The sequence below is a fragment of the Leuresthes tenuis genome, unplaced genomic scaffold (genome assembly GCF_036924035.1).
Source record: "Leuresthes tenuis unplaced genomic scaffold, fLeuTen1.0.hap1 SCAF_10, whole genome shotgun sequence".
Classification (NCBI taxonomy): domain Eukaryota; kingdom Metazoa; phylum Chordata; class Actinopteri; order Atheriniformes; family Atherinopsidae; genus Leuresthes; species Leuresthes tenuis.
Window position 1 is genome coordinate 1,163,518 of NW_027325364.1, and position 16,496 is coordinate 1,180,013.

The window sequence follows — 16,496 nt, forward strand, 5'->3', positions numbered from 1 at the left end:
TGCTGCTGCAGCTGGACCGGACTCTGCAGCTGCTGCTGGACCGGACTCTACAGCTGCTGCTGGACCGGACTCTGCTGCTGCTGCTGGACCGGACTCTACAGCTGCTGCTGGACCGGACTCTGCTGCTGCTGCTGGACCGGACTCTACAGCTGCTGCAGCTTCTGCTGGACCGGACTCTGCTGCTGCTGCTGGACCGGACTCTGCAGCTGCTGCAGCTTCTGCTGGACCGGACTCTACAGCTGCTGCAGCTTCTGCTGGACCGGACTCTACAGCTGCTGCTGGACCGGACTCTGCAGCTGCTGCTGGACCGGACTCTGCAGCTGCTGCTGGACCGGACTCTGCAGCTGCTGCTGGACCGGACTCTGCTGCTGCAGCTGGACCGGACTCTGCAGCTGCTGCTGGACCGGACTCTACAGCTGCTGCTGGACCGGACTCTGCTGCTGCAGCTGGACCGGACTCTGCAGCTGCTGCTGGACCGGACTCTGAGGCTCTGTGGTTCTACCTGAAGCTTCATTTCTGAGCTCAGCTCCTCTTCCCTGCTCTGGCTGAACAGCTCTTCTGTTCTGTCACTCTGCTCGACATGAACAGCTCAGATAAAGGTGCACGTGTGCACGTGCGCTCTTACGTGTAGAAGGTGAGGTTGTGCACGTGCGCTCTTACGTGTAGAAGGTGAGGTTGTCCAGGTGGTTGTGCATGTTGATGGGGAAGAGCTCCCCCAGGTGCACCAGCTTCTCCAGAGCCTCGTAGATGAAGATGATGCAGATGAGGGCGGCGAAGGCCTCCTCGGTGAAGCGGGTGATGTAGCAGACCAGAGAGCTGGCGTCGGTGGCCACCAGCAGGATGCAGAGGAAGGCGGTCCAGAGCCCGATGCTGGTCCTCAGGGACAGGTAGGACAGGCTGAAGTCACTGAGGACAGACATTTAGCACAACATTTAGCACCTTTATTCAACCTGGAGGTGGACAGGTTAAAGCCTGGAGGTGGACAGACTAAAGCCTGGAGGTGGACAGACTAAAGCCTGGAGGTGGACAGATTAAAGCCTGGAGGTGGACAGATTAAAGCCTGGAGGTGGACAGATTAAAGCCTGGAGGTGGACAGGTTAAAGCCTGGAGGTGGACAGGTTAAAGCCTGGAGGTGGACAGGTTAAAGCCTGGAGGTGGACAGGTTAAAGCCTGGAGGTGGACAGGTTAAAGCCTGGAGGTGGACAGATTAAAGCCTGGAGGTGGACAGATTAAAGCCTGGAGGTGGACAGGTTAAAGCCTGGAGGTGGACAGGTTAAAGCCTGGAGGTGGACAGACTAAAGCCTGGAGGTGGACAGACTAAAGCCTGGAGGTGGACAGATTAAAGCCTGGAGGTGGACGGGTTAAAGCCTGGAGGTGGACGGGTTAAAGCCTGGAGGTGGACAGACTAAAGCCTGGAGGTGGACAGACTAAAGCCTGGAGGTGGACAGACTAAAGCCTGGAGGTGGACAGATTAAAGCCTGGAGGTGGACAGGTTAAAGCCTGGAGGTGGACAGACTAAAGCCTGGAGGTGGACAGGTTAAAGCCTGGAGGTGGACAGATTAAAGCCTGGAGGTGGACAGATTAAAGCCTGGAGGTGGACAGACTAAAGCCTGGAGGTGGACAGACTAAAGCCTGGAGGTGGACAGACTAAAGCCTGGAGGTGAACAGGTTAAAGCCTGGAGGTGGACAGGTTAAAGCCTGGAGGTGGACAGACTAAAGCCTGGAGGTGGACAGACTAAAGCCTGGAGGTGGACAGACTAAAGCCTGGAGGTGGACAGGTTAAAGCCTGGAGGTGAACAGGTTAAAGCCTGGAGGTGGACGGGTTAAAGCCTGGAGGTGGACGGGTTAAAGCCTGGAGGTGGACGGGTTAAAGCCTGGAGGTGGACGGGTTAAAGCCTGGAGGTGGACAGACTAAAGCCTGGAGGTGGACAGATTAAAGCCTGGAGGTGGACAGGTTAAAGCCTGGAGGTGGACAGACTAAAGCCTGGAGGTGGACAGACTAAAGCCTGGAGGTGGACAGACTAAAGCCTGGAGGTGGACAGACTAAAGCCTGGAGGTGGACAGATTAAAGCCTGGAGGTGGACAGACTAAAGCCTGGAGGTGGACAGATTAAAGCCTGGAGGTGGACAGACTAAAGCCTGGAGGTGGACAGACTAAAGCCTGGAGGTGGACAGATTAAAGCCTGGAGGTGGACAGACTAAAGCCTGGAGGTGGACAGACTAAAGCCTGGAGGTGGACGGGTTAAAGCCTGGAGGTGGACGGGTTAAAGCCTGGAGGTGGACAGACTAAAGCCCGGAGGTGGACAGACTAAAGCCTGGAGGTGGACAGACTAAAGCCTGGAGGTGGACGGATTAAAGCCTGGAGGTGGACAGGTTAAAGCCTGGAGGTGGACAGACTAAAGCCTGGAGGTGGACGGGTTAAAGCCTGGAGGTGGACGGGTTAAAGCCTGGAGGTGGACAGACTAAAGCCTGGAGGTGGACAGACTAAAGCCTGGAGGTGGACAGATTACAGCAGGGAGTCAAACTCAAATACACAGGGGGCCAAAATGTTAAACTGAACAAAGCCGCGGGCCAAGGTTGAACAAATTAACCTTTTAATATGGAACAAGTTTAGATTTAACAATGAATACTGAACCAGCAAGGCTTATATAACCTTAAAGTCCAGGCTGCAAAATTGAGCTGCTAATAATAATAATAATAAAAACATATCAATGGCATATTAAATTAAATTAAAATAAAAATTGAATGCCTCCTTTCTGTTTGCAGCCTTCTGATTTATGTCAAAATTAGCTTCTTACACAGGCTAATAAATGTGAAAATAAAACAACATAAACCTCTTTTCATCTCCTTTACTTTCTGGCTCCTTTGAGCTGTGTCCAGGTCCTTATATTTGTCCTGGTGTTTCCTTTCATAGCGTCATCTGATATTATATCCCTAGTTACTCCTTAGTTACTCTTTAGTTACTCCTTAGTTACTCCTTAGTTACTCTTTAGTTACTCTTTAGTTACTCTTTAGTTACTCTTTAGTTACTCTTTAGTTACTCCTTAGTTACTCTTTAGTTACTCCTTAGTTACTCCTTAGTTACTCCTTAGTTACTCTTTAGTTACTCCTTAGTTACTCCTTAGTTACTCTTTAGTTACCCCTCAGTTACCCCTCAGTTACTCCTCAGTTACTCCTCAGTTACTCTTTAGTTACTCTTTAGTTACTCTTTCGTTACTCTTTAGTTACTCCTTAGTTACTCCTTAGTTACTCTTTAGTTACTCTTTAGTTACCCCTCAGTTACCCCTCAGTTACGCCTCAGTTACTCCTAAGTTACTCCTTAGTTACTCCTTAGTTACTCCTTAGTTACTGACTCGTTGGCTCCACAAACAGGACAAACAGGTCTGTCTTTTACATAAACAGATATTCTGTCTCCCACCTGTCCAGAAAAGTTGTATTTTCTGCCTTTCTTTTGGCCATTTTTTGGTAGGTAACAGTGACAGCTGTGGTTTGAGGTCTGGGGGAGAGGCGGGGGGCACAAGAAGACCGCTAGCATAGATGCTACTGACTCAGAGGAGGATCTGCCTCTGTGCTAACCAAAACAACAGCAGAGCATTATGGGATTTGTAGTATAAGCGGTGGACTGCGGTGTTACGGCGCTGCCGCCGTATGATACTGGCGGGCAGCTCTAATATTCATTTGAAATTGCCTTGTGGGCCGAATATAATTACACTGTGGGCCAAATGTGGGCCGCGGGCCAGAGTTTGACACCTATGGATTAAAGCCTGGCAGAGACAGGCAGCAGCTCTGTTCAGAAGGAGAAAGAAAGCATAAAAAAGGTGTCAGGTGTCAGTGACCGGGAAGGACCGAGAGTCCCTGAACAGCTTCACCAATTCATCTGAAAAGCATGTGGGGGGGCGGTGTGTTCAGGGAGCGTCGGCTTTCCGCCTCACGCAGGTCCAGCTTTGGCCTGAGCTCCTCCTTCCAGCCTCCCTCAATCAGCCCAATCTGCGGCGTGCACGGCTGACGGTTGTCCTGTGGGCCGGAGCCCCTGAGGTACCGCGGGCCTCCCGGCCAATGAGTTCAGTCGCATCAATAAGTAGGGGAGGCGAGCTCAGAGGTCAAAGGTCGGAGGACTGTAAATATTTGAAATGGCAGCAGGCTCGGCCTCTTCCACGTGACAAAGTCCTGAGTGGGTCAACACGGACCGGGCCCCGACTATAAGGAGCCGCAGCCTCGTCCCCCTCTGCACAGACACAATGACTCGCTGGTTCCCCGTCCTGCTGCTGGTTCTGGTCTGCCTGGCCCGGTTCGGCTCGGCTCAGCGTCTGGACCGACCGGATGATCTGACGGAGCTGAGGGCCGCCCTGCAGGAGCTGAAGGCCGAGGGCAAAGGTACTGCTGCATAGAGCCCGGTTACAGGGACCCAACAGAACCTGCTGACTTATATACCTGAACCCAACAGAACCTGCTGACTTATATATCTGGACCCAACAGAACCTGCTGACTTATATATCTGGACCCAACAGAACCTGCTGACTTATATATCTGCACCCAACAGAACCTGCTGACTTATATATCTGAACCCAACAGAACCTGCTGACTTATATATCTGCACCCAACAGAACCTGCTGACTTATATATCTGAACCCAACAGAACCTGCTGACTTATATATCTGGACCCAACAGAACCTGCTGACTTATATATCTGGACCCAACAGAACCTGCTGACTTATATATCTGCACCCAACAGAACCTGCTGACTTATATATCTGCACCCAACAGAACCTGCTGACTTATATATCTGAACCCAACAGAACCTGCTGACTTATATATCTGGACCCAACAGAACCTGCTGACTTATATATCTGGACCCAACAGAACCTGCTGACTTATATATCTGCACCCAACAGAACCTGCTGACTTATATATCTGCACCCAACAGAACCTTAATGCTGCTGACTTATATATCTGGACCCAACAGAACCTGCTGACTTATATATCTGGACCCAACAGAACCTGCTGACTTATATATCTGCACCCAACAGAACCTGCTGACTTATATATCTGCACCCAACAGAACCTGCTGACTTATATATCTGAACCCAACAGAACCTGCTGACTTATATATCTGGACCCAACAGAACCTGCTGACTTATATATCTGGACCCAACAGAACCTGCTGACTTATATATCTGCACCCAACAGAACCTGCTGACTTATATATCTGCACCCAACAGAACCTTAATGCTGCTGACTTATATATCTGGACCCAACAGAACCTGCTGACTTATATATCTGGACCCAACAGAACCTGCTGACTTATATATCTGCACCCAACAGAACCTGCTGACTTATATATCTGCACCCAACAGAACCTTAATGCTGCTGACTTATATATCTGGACCCAACAGAACCTGCTGACTTATATATCTGCACCCAACAGAACCTGCTGACTTATATATCTGGACCCAACAGAACCTTAATGCTGCTGACTTATATATCTGAACCCAACAGAACCTGCTGACTTATATATCTGGACCCAACAGAACCTTAATGCTTATAACTTTGTGTTCAGATATCCGAGAGAGGCTGCAGGCCACAGAGAAGGAGCTGAAGGCGATGAGAGGTTGGTCTCCTTTCCACTGTTTTCACACCCGAGTGCAAAGCTCCAGATGTTAAAGAAATGCTTTCAAACCCAACTGTTAACATCTTTCTGACCCTGAAAAGTAGCTGAAGGTCAAACATCTGCCAGCAGACTGTAGTGGTGGAGGTTAAAGCTGTGGTTGATGATGATAACTCTGTTACGGGCGCCTTCTGCAGGTCAGGGTTAGGATCAAAGGTGTGGGCAGAGCACCGTCCTTCTGAGGTTTAAAATGTGGTGGAACAGCGCCCCCTTCTGGGTGTTTCCCTGTAATGTGACACTACTGTAAATAAAGCCACAGATCATCGCTCATTCCTCTTATTTCAAGCATCCGGAGCACTAAAAACCACGTTTAAAAGCGTGTTTCTGTGGGTTTTTCTTCCAAGACGTGCCCAAGGTGGCGTTCGCGGCGTCCCTCGGCGGCGACGGGCTTCAGAAGACGACCTCTGGAATGAAAAACCTCGTCTACAGAGAGGTCCTGACCAACATCGGAGCGGCGTACAACTCTGAAACAGGTGAGCTGCCTCCCGCTTCACAGAAACGCCTTCCTCACCTGCCGGTCATTAACCCCGCCCCCTCTCCAGGTGTGTTCACTGCACCCGTTCGTGGGGTTTACTGCATCCGCTTCACGGCCAACGCCCCCTCAGACTACCCCATGAGCGCCGTTCTGTACAAAAACAGCCAACAGATCCAGCTGATCGCCCACGAGCAGCAGTCGGGCGAAGGCAGCGACACGGCGTCCAACGGCGCCGCCCTGCAGCTGCAGGCAGGCGACCAGCTCGCCATGAAGCTGTGGCACGAGACTCAGATCTGGGACAACAGCAACCACCACAGCACCTTCAGCGGCTTCCTGCTGTTCCCGCTGTGAGGCGGCGGCGGCGGCGGCGGCGGCGGCGGCGGCGGCCCGACCCTCCTGATGATGCCGGGTCACTTCAAATCCATTTCACAGTCGAATTAAAGGAGCAGAAGAAGAAAATCAGGCATCTTACGTTGGCTCCTCCTGGACTGACGGGGCGCCATCACGTGAAAGCGGTCCAAAGTGTGCAGGCGACCAGCATCGGCATCCGTGACGCGCGGCTACGCCATCAGAACCAGCAGAACCACCAGAACCACCAGAACCAGCTGCTGCTGTTTAACACTTCCTCTGTGTTTTTCTGTGATATCTGCAGCCAGAACCAATAAAAACCTCCAAAATAACAAACCCGTCTCTCTGTTTGGGTCTGAAAATGTGTCATCCAGTGATCCAGTTCTGCAGGGTTCTGTTGGATCAGAACCAGCTGCTGCTGTTTAACACTTCCTCTGTGTTTTTCTGTGATATCTGCAGCCAGAACCAATAAAAACCTCCAAAATAACAAACCCGTCTCTCTGTTTGGGTCTGAAAATGTGTCATCCAGTGATCCAGTTCTGCAGGGTTCTGTTGGACCAGAACCAGCTGCTGCTTAATGCTGTGAGAACAGAGCAGGGTTCAGGGTGCATGAAGCAGATGTGTGACGCATACGATGTTTACTGGAGCGTGAGCCGGTCCGTGTGGCGATTTATGACTCGGAACCATCTGAGGTTCTGACCGGAGATGGCGGTCAGGGCAGAAAGCGTCACAGACCCTTCATTAAGAGCTCAGAAAGCAGAAACGGGTCGCTTTTAAAGCTAAACGGCAGACCTACAGGTGTGAAAAGTTGGTGAAATATGAGGAAAAAAAGGGTTGAAACTGCTGCTGATCACCCAGAGACTAAAGGCTGGACCGGTTCTGACCGGCTGGACCGGTTCTGACCGGATGACCCGGTGATTAAACTGACAAAGTAAAAACAGCACAATGTGACAGATTTGGGACGCTGCGGCCAAACCAGCCTGCTGCCGACTCACCTGCAGAACTTGAAGAGGATCTTCTCAAAGACCAGAACCGGACCGGTGCTGCCCAGGATGGTGAGAGGCTGCCCGGCAAACAGGGAGTAGGCCACGCCCGTCAGAGACGCCCCGAACAGAGACTCTATGGCACTCTGTCAGAGAAGAGATCAGCTCACTGAAACAGCTGCACAGGTAGGGGCCAATCAGGGAGCAGGAGACTTCTCTGGGTCCTGACCTGAGGTCCAGTCCTGAGGTCCAGACCTGAGGTCCAGACCTGAGGACCTGACCTGAGGTCCAGTCCTGAGGTCCAGACCTGAGGACCTGACCTGAGGACCTGACCTGAGGACCTGACCTGAGGTCCAGACCTGAGGTCCAGACCTGAGGTCCAGACCTGAGGTCCAGACCTGAGGACCTGACCTGAGGACCTGACCTGAGGACCTGACCTGAGGACCTGACCTGAGGTCCAGACCTGAGGTCCTGACCTGAGGTCCAGTCCTGAGGTCCAGACCTGAGGTCCTGACCTGAGGTCCAGACCTGAGGTCCAGTCCTGAGGTCCATTTATCTTTTACGTCTCGTTACTCTTTAAAGTGGCGGCGGTTCTTACGATGTTTCCTTTGGTGGCTTCTCCCAGCAGACCTCCGAACGTGATGACGGGCGACATGCAGGCGCAGTACAGGAACAGGATGGACGCCAAGCACTGCAGACTCACGGCGTCTCTGACGTCGCTCCACAGGAAGGGCGCTTTCCTCCGGATGTCGTTCACCAGACCTCCGAAGATCCTGTGGGAGACACCAGGACTCGGCCGTCATTTCTGCTTCGCACGCCAGACGGCGTGACCTGAGCGAAACGCACCTGCCCGTCCTCTGCAGCTCCGGGCCCGCGTCATGCTCCGCCTCCTTCACCGTCTCAGAGCTGTGGGCGGAGCCATTGGGCAGCGTCGGCATCTTCCTCTTCTCCTGCAGAGACGGACATCAGCTGCGTTACCATCACAGTTCACGGGCCTCGGGTCCGTGACTTCGGCGCGGCGTTCTCACCTGGGACGGGACGCTCTTCGGAGGTTCGATCCGGATGCTGGGGTCCCACTCACCTGGAGGCAGCACGGTCACCTGATCCAGGAACTCGTCGATGCCGGACAGCAGGTCGTTCCTGTCCTTCGCCTTGTACGCCACGTCGTGGAAAATCTGCAACAGAACAGAAGCCCCTGAGAAACGTTCCCTCGCCACGTGTCGGGTCACCACGCCGTCACATCGGTTCTGGTGTTCAACTCAGCTTAGATCAGATCTGATCCGTGACTCCAAACGGGCTCCACGCACGCCGTGATGTCAGCACTGACAGCAGCAGCTGCTGCAGAGCGAAACCACACGTCCGTGCTGGACCAGAACCCGTGATGAGTTCTGGTCCAGCACGGATCCAACGTGTTCCTCGCCGAGCCGCGACGCTTTGCTTCCTCTCACCTCGTCAGTCATCAGCGTGGCGATGGAGCGTCCGATCTCGTGGTACTGCGGACCTTTCCCAAACGGGCCGAGCAGCAGGAAGAGAAACCTGCACAGAGAAGAAGAAGAGCTCTGGTGGTGTGATGTTCTGAGACCCGAAGCTGCAGAATGCCTTCGGTCCCAATGAGGGAGACTCTGTGAGCCAATCAGGAGGCGGAGCTCACCTGGTGGGAACCGGGACCTCAGTGAGGCCGGTCAGCAGCACGGCCGGCGAGAGCCGAACAAAGGCAATGATGGGACGCTCCAGGAAGTCCACCTCACCCACCAGGACGTTGGAGGCTTCAGCACCGGGAGGGATCTTCTTCATGAAGTTCATATCCACCTGAAACACACACAGGTGGACACACACCTCACTGTGGCTGACAGGAAACATCGTACCGGGACAAAGTGGTTCTGCAGCTCAGAGGCTCAGACCATTCTGGACCGATAAGATAAAATCACAAACACTGAAACAACACAGCTGATGGGCAGAGAGCTTTAACACACAGCCAATCACACAGCAGCACCACGATGAGTCACAGCACAGGCCACTGATTGGACAGCCAATCGGTGGCTGACAGGTGAGGAGACTTACTGCGGGCTTCCTGCCAGCCGCCGGCAGCAAACACACACAGTCGCAGTCCTGCTGAGACACAAACCGGTCATCGTCCCACACAGCTTCTGATTGGCTCCTACGGTCACATGATTTAAAGCCCCGCCTCCTCACAGGGGTCACACACATTTCCAATGGGTGAATGAACCCGGCTGATTCAGTTTAGGACCATAAAGCTCAGTCAAACCCTGACCACAAGCATCCAATCAGGGGGAAGCAGTGTGTCCTTAAAACATTTGAGGAAACTGGACAAGTGGAGGACAGAAGAAGAAGTGTCAGGCCTAAAAAACTATCTCCAGCAGATGAACAGGATCTGAAAGTGATGTCCTTAAGAAAGAGGAAAAAATCCAGCTGTGACCTGACAGGACCTGAGAGATGCATCTGGACCTTCAGCTGATCCATCTACTGTTGGCCCAAGCCTCATCAGAAATGGTCTCCATGGAAGGGTGGCTGTCAAGAAGCCGTTCTTAAGGAAGGGAAACAGGGAGAAAAGGCTGAGCTGTGCCAAATGACACAAGAAGTGGACTGAAAATCAGTGGCAACAGGTCTTATGGAGGGATGAATCCTCCCCAGAGCCCGGACCTCAACATTATTGAAGCAGTGTGGGATCATCTGACAGAGAACGGAACAAAAGGCAGCCCACATCCAAAGAAGAGCTTTGGGATGTCCTTCAAGAAGCCTGGAGAACTATTCCTGAAGACTCCTTAAAGAAATGACAGAAAGCTGGTCTCAGAGGGTTCAGGCTGTGTTGGAGAATAAAGGAGCTCAGACCAGAGATTCACTTTAAAGCTGCTGAGAACTGAGAAAAACTCTGTTTCTGCCTCAGATTCTGGGTTTAGGTTCAGGTTTGATCATGTTTCAGTGAATCTCTGCAGCTGCTTCCTGTTTTTATATAAATCATAAAGAACTGCAGCTGATCAGGACTTTTGATCAGGACGTATGGATCAGGAGGTATGGATCAGGACGTATGGATCAGGAGGTATGGATCTGGAGGTATGGATCAGGAGGTATGGATCAGGACGTATGGATCTGGAGGTATGGATCTGGAGGTATGGATCAGGACGTATGGATCTGGAGGTATGGATCAGGAGGTATGGATCAGGACGTATGGATCAGGACGTATGGATCAGGACGTATGGATCTGGAGGTATGGATCAGGAGGTATGGATCAGGAGGTATGGATCAGGACGTATGGATCAGGACGTATGGATCAGGACGTATGGATCAGGACGTATGGATCTGGAGGTATGGATCAGGAGGTATGGATCAGGACGTATGGATCAGGACGTATGGATCAGGACGTATGGATCAGGACGTATGGATCAGGAGGTATGGATCAGGAGGTATGGATCAGGAGGTATGGATCAGGAGGTATGGATCAGGAGGTATGGATCAGGAGGTATGGATCAGGAGGTATGGATCAGGAGGTATGGATCAGGAGGTATGGATCAGGAGGTATGGATCAGGAGGTATGGATCAGGAGGTATGGATCAGGAGGTATGGATCAGGAGGTATGGATCAGGAGGAGGATGCGAGCCGCCGTTACCTTGCTGAAGTCCACGGTGCTGTTCTCACGGCTGCCTCCGTTGATGCGATTCTCTGCGTTTTTGCTGATGTCGAGGTTTCCAGGAGCCGACTGAGGCGACGCCAGCAGACCTGCGGACAGGAACTCAGTCTCACTCACAGACTTAATGATGAATGCAACACAAACTGCCCCCCCGTCTCCTCCTAACAACATCAGCTGGTTCAGGACTTTCTGCCCGTCACATCAGACCCGTTTGCTTTGCTTTTCTGTTTCAGAAAGTCTGGGTTTGGCTCATCTGTCCCTGAAGAAGAGCCTTCACTCTTCTTCTGGCTGAAGCTGATCAGGACGACGGTTTCTTTCAGAGTTGAATCGATTCACACCTGACGACGGCCCAAAATACGCCGCTTCAACCCGAGAAAACACCCGCATGCAGCCACTCTGTGACATCACAGCCACTCTGTGACATCACAGCCACGCTGTGACATCACAGCCATGCCGTGACATCACAGCCTGCGTCGGCCTGGTGTCTGCAGATTTCCACACATGAGGTGAAATGTCAGCGGCCCGCTCCAGCTGAGCTCAGAGCAGATTTACAGCCGTCGCCACGCTGACCTCGGTGTAAAAACGAGCCGAATCGGCACTTTTTTTAAACTGCAGAAGCTTAAAAACATGATGCTTAAACAATCCACTACAATGAAATGAAAAAAGAAAGTCATAAAATTTGAAATTATTAATTCATTTAAGTTTGTGTTCATGTTCATTTACTTTGTCATTTAGCTTTCAAATTAATTCATTTTCTAAAATTAAAGGAACACAAAGTGAAATTAAAGCAGAACATTTCTTTATTTCACATTTTGTGAAATAAAGAAATGGGACTCGGGACCCAGGACGCCGGTCCCAGGACTCGGGACCCAGGACTCGGGACCCAGGACTCGGGTCCCAGGACGCGGATCCCAGGACTCGGGTCCCAGGACGCCGGTCCCAGGACGCGGATCCCAGGACTCGGATCCCAGGACTCGGGACCCAGGACTCGGGACCCAGGACGCCGGTCCCAGGACGCCGGTCCGAACTCTGCGTGATGCTGACTCTGCTGGTCGTCACGCTCTCAGACTCCATCCTGACTTTTTAAAGCTTCAGCACATAAACGGCTTCACTCATCTTTCCAGATCATTAGCACACCGACAGATTAACAGACTGAACATTTGTTTTCCACCACATCAGCACGTCCCGGCAGACCAACCTCAGCAGGAGACATTAACAGCTGAAACCTGAGGAAAAAGAGAAGCTCCGTGTTTAACTGGCCACTGATCAGTTAAAGGGGGTCTCTGGGTCTTTATTTTAACAGCAGGACTCTTTTTCAGCTCGCTAACAACACGCTTCCAGGGTGAATAAACTGACATCTATAACAGCGGTGAAAAAAAGAGGGAGACGTGAAAGTGCAGACAGTCCGAAGCCCAACGAATTAAAAGGACACCTTCAGACGGTGAAGGCGAGTCAGTGACAGTAAAGCACAGGAGGAGCAGCGCGACCTCCCTGCTGCCCAACACATGGCGTCAGGAGGATCTTCCTGCTGCTGCTCGCTTTGTGACATCAGAGGCACCAACTTTGCTGTTTGTGTTTTTAACAGATCAAACTTAACTGTTATTGATCTAAAAAGGTCATTCAGCCTTTGTTCGGCACTGGTTGGGTCAGAGGGGGCTTAAAGGTGGCCTAAAGGGGGTGTAAAGGGAGGCCTAAAGGGGGCTTAAAGGTGGCCTAAAGGGGGCCTAAAGGGGGCTTAAAGGTGGCCTAAAGGGAGACCTAAAGGGGGCTTAAAGGGGGCCTAAAGGGAGGCCTAAAGGGGGCCTAAAGGGGGTGTAAAGGGGGCGTAAAGGTGGCCTAAAGGTGGCATAAAGGTGGCATAAAGGGGGCGTAAAGGGGGCTTAAAGGGGGCCTAAAGGGGGTGTAAAGGGGACATAAAGGGGGTGTAAAGGTGGCTTAAAGGGGGCCTAAAGGGGGCTTAAAGGTGGCCAAAAGGGGGTGTAAAGGGAGTGTAAAGGGGGCATAAAGGGGGTGTAAAGGGGGCCTAAAGGTGGCTTAAAGGGGGCCTAAAGGGGGCTTAAAGGTGGCCAAAAGGGGGTGTAAAGGGAGTGTAAAGGGGGCATAAAGGGGGTGTAAAGGGGGCCTAAAGGGGGCTTAAAGGGGGCCTAAAGGGGGCTTAAAGGTGGCCTAAAGGGGGTGTAAAGGGAGTGTAAAGGGGGCATAAAGGGGGTGTAAAGGGGGCCTAAAGGGGGCTTAAAGGGGGCCTAAAGGGGGCTTAAAGGTGGCCTAAAGGGGGTGTAAAGGGAGCATAAAGGGGGCATAAAGGGGGTGTAAAGGGAGGCCTAAAGGGGGCATAAAGGGGGCTTAAAGGTGGCCAAAAGGGGGTGTAAAGGGAGTGTAAAGGGGGCATAAAGGGGGTGTAAAGGGGGCCTAAAGGGGGCTTAAAGGGGGCCTAAAGGGGGCTTAAAGGTGGCCTAAAGGGGGTGTAAAGGGAGCATAAAGGGGGCATAAAGGGGGTGTAAAGGGAGGCCTAAAGGGGGCTTAAAGGTGGCCTAAAGGGGGTGTAAAGGGAGCATAAAGGGGGCATAAAGGGGGTGTAAAGGGGGCCTAAAGGGGGCTTAAAGGGGGCCTAAAGGGGGCTTAAAGGTGGCCTAAAGGGGGTGTAAAGGGGGCATAAAGGGGGCTTAAAGGTGGCCAAAAGGGGGTGTAAAGGGAGGCCTAAAGGGGGCTTAAAGGTGGCCAAAAGGGGGTGTAAAGGTGGCTTAAAGGGGGCCTAAAGGGAGGCCTAAAGGAGGCATAAAGGGGGCTTAAAGGTGGCCTAAAGGGGGTGTAAAGGTGGCTTAAAGGGGGCCTAAAGGGAGGCCTAAAGGAGGCATAAAGGGGGCTTAAAGGTGGCCTAAAGGGGGCGTAAAGGTGGCTTAAAGGGGGCCTAAAGGGAGGCCTAAAGGGGGCATAAAGGTGGCCAAAAGGGGGTGTAAAGGGGGCCTAAAGGGAGGCCTAAAGGGGGCCTAAAGGGGGCCTAAAGAGGGGCCTACAGGGACCTAAAGGGGGGCCTACAGGGAGCATGGCTCTGTTTTAGAAGGTTTACTTTGTCTGGTGGTTCATCCTGCTCCGAACCTCCGGTGTAGTTTCCTGGCTGTTCTAAGGCTGCTGGAACACAAAGAGCTGGTTGGAAACAGGACACAGGTCTGAATCTGAACTCTGTGCAGAGTTCATCCATGTGTGGAAGCCTGAGAGCAGACGCAGGTCGAAGCGCCGTGTTATGGCGCTCAGCGGTCATCAGAGGACGCATCAGGTCTCCTCTGAAAAACAGAGCGCTTTAATCTGCATGCGTTAGTTCAGAGTTTGTTCTTCTGTTGTTAGTCTGAACAGCTGCACAAACGCCAGGAAACGCCATGCCAGTATTTGCCTGAGAGACTCTGAGGAAACCGCTGGTCCTGATGGTGGAGCTCCTCCTGCACGTCCTCCATCTTGAACACCTCCTCCTCCTCGGGGGGGTAAACCACCACCTCAGGGATCAGCCACTCAGGAGCAGAGCTGCGACGCGGGGCTTCAGCTGAGGAGGCGTGGCCTAAGAGGGGCGTGTCGTTGTGGGAGGCAGGGAGGGGCGGGGCGTGCACCGGCCGGCAGGGAACCGACATGTGGCGGCCATGACGGTACAGCGTGGGCGTGGACTCGGGCAATGAGGCGGGGCCCCGGAGGAGGCGGCCAAACAGGACGGAGACGCGGGGGGAGGGTGGAAGGGTGGAGGTGTCATACGAGGCCTCGGGGGAGCGATGGAGGAGGGACAGATGGGAAGACGAGAGGCCCTCCCCTGAAGGGAGGAAGAAGAGGAAAAAAAGGAGGTGAAGAAACAGAAAGATGCTTCGTAACCAGGCCACCGATCAGTGATCAATCACAGCCATCGATCTCCAGCTCTGAGAAAGCGTGTTTCCTCCCTCAGACTCAGCGAAGGATTCTCTGAGCTTCATCATTCAAGGTTTTTCTGAGTTTCAGGCATGTTGAAAAGACTAGGATTACTAGGAGACTCCAGCTCATTTAAAGCTAAACCAGAACTTCGGCCTTTTTGTGAATGCAGCGCGTCGAACGTTCCTTTTTAAAGCAGAACTACGATGGAAGCGCCGTTTCTCTCAAGTTTTGCATCAAACTCGCTGCTTCTAAAGCACGAAACCTTCCCCGTAAGCAAAGACCAAATGAATGGACTCCAGTGGAGGAAATCCCATGAAGACTCAGCCTTTCGTGGCTTCATCTGTTCAAATAATCGTTTTGTTGTTGTATTTCACAACTGAGCCTGACCTAAAGTCCATTTATTGGGCGATCGAGCGTTTTGGACTACAAAGATGGCGGAGAGCGGAAACTAGATTGTTTAAAACCTTTATTTTACGAGACTTCTTGGACTCAGAAACGTTACCCACGTTTGGGTTCGCGTGTAGAGACCCGGGTCTTTGAAAAAGTGTAATTCTGGCGCCAGTTTTGCTCTAAGACGGACTGAGGAAGTAAGAAATTAAACCGCAGGGAGCTAGAGGTTCGTAAGGAGCCAAGAGCAGCAACCACAGACATAAACACACTGTTTACTGCAACTTTAGTTGGTCTTTAAACCAGATCCATGGCTGTTTGCAACCATCGGCGTCCAAAATGAAACGGAGCTCTTCCCAAAGCCGAGGTCGGTCGAGGCAACACGGAGTTTGTTGAATAAGAACTCCTGAGTTTGGTCAGTCTGAGGTCGAATAACCAGAGTCAAATCAGTCCGTTAATCTAGCCAATGAGCCTTTGGGACCCCAACAGTTGGTGCTTTCCTGCCACAGGTGAGCACCAAGCGTTGGGTCCTCAGTGGCCTGCAGATCCGGCTTTGGGGGAACCTTCCAGGAGACTTTCCATCTGGTCCGCTGGGACCGAGAACTAAAGCTAAAACTGGCACCTCTGTGGAGTTTGTGGCCTTCGATCTGTGTTGTCTGCTCGTTGCTCAACTTATTTCTTATTAGACAAAGGACCGGCTGCTCCTCGCTCTCCTCACCAGCTGAAGAATCCCTCAGAACAACAGTTCAGAGAGGATTTAGTTCAGGGAAAAACAGCAGAACAGCACTAATAAGCACGGCTTAGTACTGAAGTACTTTTACACCTTTCTGCTGCTGCCTGCGACTCCCTGGGGGAAAAGATCAGGTCTCAATGGGAAGTTCGTGGCTAAACTAAAGGAAATAAAGACGACGGCGGAGGAGTGGAGATGAGTCTGAGCTCTGATGTCTGATGGTGTAAAACCATCCATCTCAGGAGTTACTTTCACACCAGAACCACTGCTGAGACACCGAATGAATCAGATGGTAAAAAAACGACTCGTGAGTCGTCACCTACAGACTTCATGAGGAGAAAGATGCAATCGAACCCTTGGTCTGCACTCCCAACA

At 52.1% G+C, this 16,496-nt stretch overlaps 2 protein-coding genes across 6 annotated transcripts in view; one reads left to right on the forward strand and one right to left on the reverse strand.

Moving 5' to 3' along the window:
- Nucleotides 1–16,496, reverse strand: part of LOC140315877 (sodium bicarbonate cotransporter 3-like) — a 58,173-nt gene that overhangs the window by 9,120 nt on the left and 32,557 nt on the right. For all 5 annotated transcript variants that reach the window (XM_072393471.1, XM_072393470.1, XM_072393472.1 and 2 more), the window contains 8 exons: nt 11,096–11,205; nt 9,122–9,279; nt 8,919–9,006; nt 8,499–8,645; nt 8,317–8,420; nt 8,069–8,243; nt 7,483–7,616; nt 661–906 (listed from right to left, as the gene is read on the reverse strand). In XM_072393471.1, the coding sequence (XP_072249572.1) occupies nt 661–906; nt 7,483–7,616; nt 8,069–8,243; nt 8,317–8,420; nt 8,499–8,645; nt 8,919–9,006; nt 9,122–9,279; nt 11,096–11,205 (1,162 nt within the window). The remainder of the gene's footprint in view (nt 1–660; nt 907–7,482; nt 7,617–8,068; nt 8,244–8,316; nt 8,421–8,498; nt 8,646–8,918; nt 9,007–9,121; nt 9,280–11,095; nt 11,206–16,496) is intronic.
- LOC140315879 (complement C1q-like protein 4) lies at nt 4,092–6,823 on the forward strand. The gene is made up of 4 exons (XM_072393475.1): nt 4,092–4,373; nt 5,557–5,607; nt 6,009–6,137; nt 6,207–6,823. Exons 1-4 carry the CDS (start codon nt 4,238–4,240, stop codon nt 6,488–6,490), a joined length of 600 nt encoding a protein of 199 aa, XP_072249576.1. The 5' UTR covers nt 4,092–4,237; the 3' UTR covers nt 6,491–6,823.